Below are 10,907 nucleotides of genomic sequence, written 5' to 3' on the forward strand. Positions count from 1 at the left end.
GTGCCTTTTTCTAGTGGTTACCAAAGAAACAGGAGGCAGGGATCCATCCTCAATGGCCTCTCACACTCTCAATTCCTATTTAGGTACCTAATAGAAAATATTACAACTGCCACATAGAGTTTAAAGTAATATATAAAAAGGTGAAAGCTATGTTGAGGCCCATTAAGGGAAAGCTAAGTTCTCTGGGTAAAAACAATAGAATCTTGATTATGCCTTTTGTCTGAGGAGGAGACATGCCATTCTGATATGCTCCAAAGATTAGAACATTACATTAATCCTGGGCCAGTAAAATAGCTCAGCAGGTAATGGTACTTGCAGTCAATCCTGAAAATTTAAAATTCAATCCTACAAGTCCTTATGGTAGAAGGGGAGAATTCTCTCCCCAGCTGGTCTTTAACTCCACTTGTGTGCCTGCTCTGTCAATCACCTGATCAGAAAACCTAGTTAGAAAACCTGGTTCACCTGTAGTCGTTATGGAGATGGGGAAAATGATCCCCTTATTGAGACCATGTACTCATCCCCCAGAAGTCCCACTCCTGAAAGGCTGCTTATAGCTTTTCCATCGATTAGTACTAAGTCTGCCAACATTTCCTTTTCTTTCTATTTCTTCTTTGGATACACTCCAAAAACCCTAACAACAAATGCTCAGGTCTTTTTACTTTCTATGAAGACTCCTCCACCTCCTTTTTACAACTGTTTACTGACTTCCAGGGCTAAACCCTCCTGGTTTATTGGACTCTATAATTTGAAAGGCATGACTTTCAGGGCCTATGAAATGGCTCAGCAGGTTAAAGGCATCAAGCTTAATGTCTGGAGTCTCCTTTTCAGAACTCCCACCATGCAAGGAGAGGACTGTTTCCAATTTGTTTCCCTTAAAATTTGCCTGAAATTAGACTATTGGACATGAAATAATTTATGTATATATCTCTACAGTAAATTTGCTATAGAACCCAGATTTTTATTTGTTCCAGTATATAAAGTATAACTGTCAGACTGCCATTTTTAAAAAACTGATTTATTATTTTTGAGCAATGTCTCCTATGTAGTTTTGACTAGCTGGAACTTACTATGTAGACCAAACTGGCCTTGAAATCATAGATCTGCCTGCCTCTGCATCCCAAGGGCTGGACTTAAAGTTATGTGCCACCATGCCCAGCTGTGTGTGTGTGTGTGTGTGTGTGTGTGTGTGTGTGTGTGTTTTAATGTCCTGCATGAGTATTGTATTTACACAATTTCCACCCTCTCTCTCTACTCCAACTCCTCCCATGTCCTTCCCTCTCAGGATTGTCATTGTTACACACAGAGACACAAACAAATGTTCATATAAACTATTTAGTGCTGTTCGTGTGTGTGTGTGTGTGTGTGTGTGTTTTGGTCTGAGCACTTGAAATGATTAACCCATCAGGGGCTTATCTCTGAAGAAGATTCAGTCTCCCTCTCTACGAATCCATTGATTGTGGCTCATAGCAAAAGAAACGTAAAACTTTCATGCACATACAAAATAAAATTAAAATGTAGTTAAAAACAAGCGATGACTTTCTTTTCTCTTCTCTGTCTCCCCAGCCTGGTGGCTGCCAAATTTATAACTTGATGATCCTTTTATTATTATTATTTATTATTATTGTTGTTATTATTATTTTGTTGTTTGTTTGTTTGTTTTTTGAGATGGGTTTTCTCAGTGTACTCTTGCTGAAACTGCTTTGTAGACCAGGCTATCCTGGAACTGAAAGTTACACCTGCCTCTGACTGACAGTGCTGGGACTAAAGATGTCAATACCACCATCTGACTCCTTTTGTTTCTGTTTGTTTTGTTTTATCAAATGACCCTTGAACTTCTTTTTGAGTCAGTTTCTAAATTGTTAGGAAATCCCAGTTTCCCTGGTAAAGTTCCAACTGTCTAACAATTCTGCTTTTTCTTCCCAGGAAATATAGAATGGGGCTGGAGAGACAGATTAGAGTATTCGTTGCTCTTGCAAAGAGCTCAGTTTTAATTTCTAACATCTACTTTGAGGAGCTCTCAACTGCCTGTAACTACAATTCCAGGAAATCTAACACCCTCGTCTAAATTCCACAGGCACCTGCATACATATGGTGAACATATATACAGTCAGGCACACACAGATACACACAAAACAAATAAATAAATCTTAGGGGAGAAAAGAAAAAAAAAATAGAGTTCAGATCTGAGATCCAGGCCAGCCTGGTCTGCAAACTGAGTTCCAATACACCACAGGCTACACAGAGAAACCCTGTCTCAAAAAAAATAAACAAACAAAACAAACAAACAAAAAAAGAGAGTCCTGGGGAGAGTCATAAGGCCCCACCCGTCTCTGAGTAGCTATAAGCAGTTATAGTTGCTAGGGGATGGGAGTGGATCATTTTCTTTCGTGGTTTAGCCATTAAGCTGCCCAAGTTCCAGTGACTAATTTCTCCACCCATGCTTGTGCAGTGGGTCACATACCAACAACAACCAAAACAAAGAAATATGAAAATGGAAGGAAGGTGTGTTGAGAAGGGTTCAGTTGGCATGGAAGGCGTGAAAGAGAGTAATGAGAGATGAAAATGACCCAAAGACATTACATACTTGCATGATACTATCAAAGCATAATAAAGAAAGAAAATACAGTTTGGTAAAAACAAAACAAAATAAATCAGTTTATTCAAGAGTGAAAGGTACTGGCTATGTATACAAACCAGGACTCATCAGAAAATAGGTCAAAAGCAAAAATTTAGAGTGGTGACATGGTGACATAGTGGGTAAAGGTGCCTGGAGCCTGATAATAGAAGTATGAAGACCCAAATTCATGAAAATGTTGAGAAAGCTGACACCACAAAATTGTCTTCTGACTTCTGCACATGGGTCACACCCCATTCCAAGCACATCATACACACAATAAATAGCAATTTTAAGGCTTGAAAAATAACTGCTATTTGGATTTGCTGGTCTTAGAATAATGAAATGTAGACCTCCTGCTTAAATGCGGTCACCTTTACTTGCATGCTAAAAAAACAAAACAAAAAACAAAAAACAAACAAACAAAAAAAAAAACAAGAGAGAGAGAGAGAGAGAGGGAGAGATAGCATGGAGGCTGCTCTTGTATCTTTGCTTTTAAAAACAGTTCTCTAGTCTTTATGTGGCACTATATACTGTTTGCTTCATTGAAATTTATATTATCAATAAAGCTACTAAGAAAGGCAGACAACATAATAAATCTTGACTTTCAAATGACAGCAAGAATCAGAAGAGTACCTTATCTCCTATCAATTCTGATGTCTCCTTTCCAGAACTCCATTCAGTGTGGTTCTGACTCAAGCTTCCACTATACTGCCACACACATGAACACACATGGCACAGGAAGCAAGGTTACTACTTCTGACCGACTCCAGGGCTGTTTTTCAACAGTATGATCTCAGTAACCTTTTTTTTTTTTTTAGTGTGATTTTTGTCATTTTGTCGCTTTACTTCTAGCTTATAAAAACTAGTTAGTTCAAAGGCTGTAGTCATGAAATACTAAAAAAAGAAATCTTAATATCACACAATATTGCTACTTTCTCTTTGGTGTTTTTCTATATCTTTCTATATCTGAGGATAAAAGAATATAACATCTTAAAGTTAATAGTCTCCTTGAGGTAGGGTCTAAGTACCCTGTCCAACTTACAATGGATCTTGCCACAGCCTCCCATTTGCTGGATGCCCGCTGTGTGCCGCCACACCTAGATTGAAGTTAACAGTCGACATACACCTCTACACACACGCACAGACAGCTAGCTACCTACCACTTCTCCACTCCCTTCACTACTTTTGTTATCTTCTAAGGAACGGAACTTCTGTCAATAAATCTTCTAATGTTACATATTCTGTGAAAGGAAAGAAACCAAATGCTTTGTTTTCTATTAGTAGTATTCCTGTTCTTTTTCAATACCTTAAGTATTCAATATATTTCCACTAGCACATTATGACATCATTGCCTTCCAGTGTTTGTTCAGACTGAACAACCCTATTCTATTTTGCCTTCAACTCAAAGCAAATGCTCTGTTCAGACTGCAAGTGGAAGAGTCAGCTAAGAAGCAGGTTGCATTTGCACTATCTGTTTGGCAAATTACATTTTTACTTCCTGCAACCGACTTGGAGGGTCAACCCAACCAAAAGAATAGCTCTGGGCAGGATCAAATCTTAAATGACACAAAGAGAAGGGGGCGGGGCTGGTCGCCAACCCTAAACTACAGATGCCAGGGCTTGCCAGAGATAAACAAAAGGAGGGTGATTCTCGGGAGCGGAGCCTACAAGTGCGTCAGCCTACTTGAGCGTTCCTGCGGGAAAACCCACAGCTCACCTCCTGCCAGCGTTCAAACGCCGAGTTTTTCCTCGAGATTTCCTTGACAGGGAACAGAAGGCTCGGACCGTCGTTCTTTCCCCAAACCCGAACCCCCCGCTGCTCGTCACCCAATTCCCAGAGGCACCCCGCGCGGAAGGCCGCGGGGCGCCGAGTGGGCGCGGGCCGGTCCTCACCTGGCATCCCTTCTTGTGGTGAAAGCCGACCACCACGATGTGCAGGACGGGCCCGCAGGGGGCGCCGTCACTCTCACGCCCAGCCTTCTCCATGGTCGCCCGCCGTAGGCCCGCACCGCGACGCCGAACACCGAGGCCAGGCCGCACGACCCAGAGCGACGGCCTTCAGATGTCAGCCGGAGCGCCGCATACGCGCTGCGCCACGGGCTCGGGGGCCACCGACCAGCTCCCTCACCTGCGCGAAGCCCCACCGGGCCTCCACGGCTCTGCTTCATCCGCTTTCGCAGCTTCCGGGCTGTCACCTGACGCTACAGCCGCCTCCGGCAGGGCGGGGCGACACCCTGAGGCCCCTGTCCCGGCTGGGTTTGAGGCAGTGTGGGCGGAGCCAGACCAGGGGGCGGGAAGAAAGGAAAAGAAGGCGGGTAGGGGCGGAGCTGTATAACAGGAGAGGCGGGGCCTGCTTTGAGAGTAGGATTGGAGGAGAAGGACCCCGGCTGAAGGCGCGGCCTACACGGCCGATGGGGCGGGGCGGGGCGGGGCGGGGCGGGGCGGGGCAAGGTAGGGCAGGCGCTGACCATTTAGAATCCTTTGCTGTCAGTGGTGGAGAGGCATAGGGGTTGAAGGGATCTTTGTCAAATCACTTCCTTCTAAAATTTATTTTTCCATTGTGAAATATCCTTACTCCTCCTCCTTCAGTTTTATTTATTTAAAACGTATTTTCTCTTCATTCTCTAAATCTTTCCTGGCATCTCTCAGCCTTGAGTTTTAAATGTTTCACAAGGAGGCATGTTCATGAGGTTACTTTTACTCTAGAATTTTTTCATTTAATTTTTTATGTACAGTCTCATACAGTAGTAGGCTGTACGTGTACAATGCCACAACTTGAGGGGCTGAAGTAAGAGGATTGCAAGTTTTAAGCCAACCTGGGCTACACTGTGTTAGAAATGTGCTCACAAGGTAAAAGATCAATACTGCAAGTATAATGACCCAGCAAAGCTTTATAAATTTGAAGTCAGTCCAGGCTTGGTGGTGCTTGCCTTTAATTCAAACACTCCAGAGGCAGAGGCAGGCAGATTTCTGAGTTTGAGACCAGCCTCATCTACAGAGCAAGTTCTAGCACAGCTAGACCTACATAGAATCCCTGTCTTGAAAAACAACAGCAGCAACAATTACTACTACTACTACTAATAATAATAATAACTTCAGATGAGAAGGGTCATAGTCCAAAAACCATAGGAGCAAACACAATCTGTTCAGGATGGCCAGGTGGTGGTGGTTGACTTTTCCATTTTAGCTGAGGTCCTACTTCATGCTTCACATCCTGATTTAAGATGCGACTGGAAAAAGAGAACAAAGAGAGAGTGCAGAGTAGGCTGTATTTAAACTGAGGACACCTGGATAAACTAATGAAGGACAGGAGAGGACACAAAGAAGACACATGATTTTAAAGCTGTAAAGGACAAATTTCTTGCATTGGAGAGTGGCTATTCCTGGTTGTCAACTTGACTACAGCTGGAATGAACTACAATCCAGAAATGGAGGGCACATCTGGGATCCAGGTTTTGAGGCTGGAAGACAACAGGCTTCTGACTTGGATCTTGACAAGGGATGACATATACTTTTGATCCAGATCTTGAAGCACAATGGCCATGAAAAGCTCTGGCCCTGGCAAGGTAGTACACAGCTTTAAATCCAACAGACTAAGACAAGCAGATCTCTGAGATCAAGGCCAGCCTGGGACAGAGCAAGCTCCAAACCTGGGTGTGATGGTAACACCTTTACTCTGGGCCATCACCTTCTGCTGGAGGCTTGCATAAGGACAATAGAAGAAGGAAGACTTCCTTCTCTACCTACTTGCACTTGCCAAACCCATTTATTAGAAACTACTTCTTCATGATTCCAGCTTATACAGAAGATCAGCTGAAATGAAACATCTAGCCTGTTGGGACTGAGCAACTACTAGATTCTTGGACTTCCATTTACAGCTGCTTATTGTTGGGTTAGTTGGACCACAGACTGTAAGTCAGTCCAATAATTTTCCTAATATATAAAGACATTCCATATGTTCTGTGACTCTAGAGAACCGTGATTAATACAGAGAATTTAAGGTCAGTCTAGGCAAACAGGTATCCTTCTCATTGTGTGAAGATAAATACATAGATACATAGATTATATACAAGAGTTTGGAAGCAATTTAAGCCTTGAGTCATAATATCCTCACTAATTAATACTTACACTGTATCTATGAAATGATTATTCTAGTGCTGTGATTAAAATATACTTATGTAATTTTAGTGATTTCTCTGGGGTTTACTATAGTTGGCACAAAATAGGTTTGTTCCTAGAATTTCCATATCTTTTTCAGAATGTGCTACAGTTTCGAAAAGTAAATTGTTTAAATGCTTCTAAAACTACTCAACATTTTAATATGTTACAACCATATCTTTTTTTGTATAACCAAACTCTTGGCAGTGTTCAAGACTTCATGAAAACACTATGATTTCCACTATACACAGTACTTTAACATTTTTTTCCACATTGCCCTTTTATGTTAACTACTTGATTTTTTTTTTTTTTTTTTGCTATTTTCTTGATGTAACCTGTGCAAATATTTTCCACAGTTGGCATAGCTAAAACTAAGTCTAATTTCACACTTTTGCTTGAAATGTGTGGCTAGACTCTGTCTCCAGTAAAAAAAAAAAAATCGCTATTTATTCCTCTGTTCAGGAGTCAGAGTTCTGACATGAGAGGTGTCACTTTGGATTCTTAATCCATCATGTGAGATTAAATGGTTTCCGAAGCTTAAATGTTTGATAGAGTGTGTCACTTAAAGTCATGCTGTATTTAGTTATCATCATACAGGAAGTGACCTGAGGAAGAGAGGATTTATTGCAGTGCAGGGGTTGAGACGACACAGTACAAAAAGGGAGAGACACAGAAGACTGTGTGGTCTTAAACTGGCTTACTCAATAGCACCTCCCTTATATTAGTTTTTGTGTGTATATGTACATGTTTATGTTTGTATGTGCATGTGGAGGCCAGAGGTAAATGCTGGATACCTTTTTTCAATTGCTTCTGTACTTTATTTATTGACAGGGTCTTTCACTGAACCTAAAGATTACCGATTTGGCTAAACTAGATGGCCAGTGAGTCTTAGGAATCCTGTCTCTACCTCCCCAACACTGGGACTGTGAACATGAGTCACTATTCTCAACTTTTTTTTTTTTTTAAATATAGGTACTAGGTAATAAACTCAGGACTTCCTACTTGTGTGATAGAAACTTTACCAACTAAGCCATTTTTTTCTAGACTCTGCTTTAATTTTTAAGGGAATTGCATTAACCTGATATTATTCACAAGGACAAATGCCTTACTGAAAAAAAATTCTTTTATGTTTTGAAGTATTGGGGAAGAAATACTAGTTTGAGACAAATGAGTCCAAGTATGCTTCTGTACTTTGTCTTGAAAGAAAAGTTTGGTTGTGTTCATATAATGACATTTAACTTCAGGGAAAATTGAAAATGCTTTTCTGAATATATAACATCTTGAACAGATTTCTTTTAGATACAGAAACAGTTTTTCTGTAAGGAAGCACCAAAGAGGAGATGGGTACACTTTGAGATAAAAAAAAAAAAACTCTAGTATTTATTTATTTTCAACTCAGTGAAATTGTGGCTGGAATTTGCTGGCTGTTTCTGGCTTTTTTTTTTTTTTTTTTTTTTTTTTTTTTTTTTTTTTTTTTTTGCCTTGGGAAAGAACTGTTCCCATTCAGAAATCTTGCTCACTCTACTGTATAAATACTATTTGTTTGGTTTTTTTTTTTTTTTGCAATACAAAAATATTTTATTCTTTTTTTTGTGGCATTAAAAATTGCTACTGTTGCTGAGTCCAGTGGTGCAGACCTTTAAGTCCAGCCACTTGGAAGACCGAGGCAGGAGAGGAGAAAGTTCAAGGACTGCCTGGGCTACAGAGTGAGTTCGAAGCCAGTCTGAGTAGCTTAGCAACAGCCTGTCAAAACAATACAAGACTTTCCTGTATGCATGAGGTGCCTGGTTTCAGCCTTAGCACTGCACAAAGAAGGTTGCTAGAGTTCAGTTTATTCATATCATTGAAGACTTAAAGCATTGACTGTATTTTTTTTTAAATGAAAATAAAACAGGAATACAGATAAAAAAAGAAAAGCTAGAAAAGAAAGGGACTTCATAAACAACTTTGGCCTTACTCTGTATTTAAGACATTACAAAGATTAAGGAGTGTGCCACTGGGCGTAAATGAGATAAAATAAATTCAAAGAGCGTTGAGTAAACTCTATAGTAAATCTGGGAATATGGCACGTTTACTGTGCCAAGGCAGATAAATTGATGCTTTAATGTGGTTTATGGTTATAAAATAACCTGCCTTTTACATTTATTTTGCCTGTTGGGGTGCCTATGTGGAAATGGAAGTACAGCCTTTGGAAGTTGGGTTACTTCTACCTTGTGAGTTCCAGAGGTTGAACTCAGCTTATCCAGCTTGGCAACATTCACCTTTACCATCCCTGAGCCATCTCATCAGCCCCCTCCAATAACATACATTTGCAAGCAATTAATAATGCTACTTGTATGCTGCTCATACCCTAAGCCAAACATAATGCTAGGATTAGGAAACAAAGATCAGTAAGTAACACTACATCACATAGAATACAATTTACTGTGTACTAGATTTTGACCTAACCAGTTTTCATAGGTCATCTCATTTAATCATTAGAACATTTTAAGTGGGTGAGAGAGATGGTTCAATGGTGAAGAACATTGGTTCCTCTTCTAGAAGACCTGGGTTTGATTCCCAGCATCTGCATGGAATTCATAACTGTGACTTAAGTCCCAGAGGATCCGATGCCCTCTCTGGCCTCCATAGACACCAGGCACATGTGTAGTACACAGACAGTAGGCTGTTCTGAATAAGGATGAAATCCATAGGCTAATATATTTGGAACCAGTAATTACCCAGAGTTGGAACTGTTTGAAAAGAATAGAAGGATTTGTAGGTGTGGCCTTAGAGTAGTAGGTGTGACCTTAGAGGAAGTATGTCACTAGGAATGAGGCTTTGAGGTTTTAAAAAGCCATGCCAGGACCCTTTTCTTTTTCTTTTGGCCTTTGGGTCAGGATGTAGCTCTCAGCGACTGCTCTAGTTCCATGAATGCGGCCATGCACACCCCTGCCCCCAAGAACGATAAGGAACCAAAGCTCTGCAACTTAAAGCAAGGTCCCAACTAATGCTTGTTGTTGCCTTGGTCATGGTGTCTCTTCACAAAAACAGAAAAGTCACAAAGACAGACATACATGCAAACAAAACACCCATATACATAATTAATTAGTTAAATAAAAATAATATTGTATTTGCCATTGCCATCAAAGCTTCTAACAAATAAACAGATTTTAAAAGCATAAATAGTGTGCCCAGAAGAAAAAATAATTAGTAGACACTATGTTGTAACTTGTGAGATGGCTCAGTGGGTAAAGGTGCTTTCTGCCAAGTTTGTTGTCCAGAGTTTGAGCCCCAGAATCCACATGAAAGAAGGAAAGAACACATTCCTTCTTTTTCACACATTCCTTCTTGTTACACACATGTGTGTATGCTCTTATGGTATACACAATTAAGTGTAATTTTAAAAACATTTTAAAAGCTTTTAAAAATTTTGAAATTTGGATTTGAATAAAAGTCATTAAATTCAGAACCAATGGATTTAATCACAATACTATGTCCCAATGCTCTTAGTCTTGAGGAACTCAGTTTTTTTTTTTTTTTTTTTAAGGGCAGGTAGCTTTGTTGAATAATTATATTGAAAAATACACCCAAATAACTCTAACAGCTATGGATGCTGCTGCCAGCCAGCGACAGACTCCAACAATACTCTACATGTCAGGATAGGTGATCATCGTCTTGAAATATGAGCACCTTTACCAGGATGTTGAGGAATATCATGAAGTTAATTAATAGGAAAATCAGTGAGGACTGACGGTTAGTCTGAAGATACATTTGAAAAGGCAAGTGTTTTATGCTAACTGTAGGAGAAATGGGTATGGTTTAAAGACAAGTTGAACAAGAGAAGCTTGGCAGTGACATATGCCCACTGCACACCATATTTCCTTCTCTCAGAATACTCCCTTTGCCCCTTCTCTGCTTATCCATCCTTAATCACTGTGCAAGACTAGACCCCCAACTCCTCTGTCCTTTCAGCTGTCCTGTGTGGCCAGGCGACAGTGTTTTAAGCACGTGGCACTCAAATCCTGATTCTTGCCTCAAAGGGTGGCTGTAAAGTGTGTTTGTAATTGCCTTGGCACCTAGTAGATATAGATTTATGGATCGGGAGCAGAAGACAAGCCACCACTGGCTTGGGATTGAGAATGAAGTTGAG

At 40.4% G+C, this 10,907-nt stretch overlaps 1 protein-coding gene and 1 pseudogene across 2 annotated transcripts in view; one reads left to right on the forward strand and one right to left on the reverse strand.

Annotated features, from left to right (window-relative positions):
* The window catches only part of AVL9 (AVL9 cell migration associated), a 41,236-nt gene extending 36,532 nt beyond the window's left edge, over positions 1 to 4,704 (reverse strand). The window contains exon 1 of the mRNA XM_080931848.1: positions 4,511 to 4,704. Coding sequence (XP_080787974.1) covers positions 4,511 to 4,603 — 93 coding nt within the window. The 5' untranslated portion in view covers positions 4,604 to 4,704. The remainder of the gene's footprint in view (positions 1 to 4,510) is intronic.
* Positions 4,705 to 10,891: 6,187 nt separating this feature from the next.
* LOC308432243 (protein FAM98A-like) overlaps positions 10,892 to 10,907 on the forward strand; it is a 58,881-nt pseudogene continuing 58,865 nt past the window's right edge. Inside the window, exon 1 of the transcript in view lies at positions 10,892 to 10,901. The product of the transcript in view is annotated as a protein FAM98A-like (transcript). The remainder of the gene's footprint in view (positions 10,902 to 10,907) is intronic.

This window comes from Micromys minutus (genome assembly GCF_963924665.1).
Source record: "Micromys minutus genome assembly, chromosome: 18".
NCBI classification, from domain to species: Eukaryota; Metazoa; Chordata; class Mammalia; order Rodentia; family Muridae; genus Micromys; species Micromys minutus.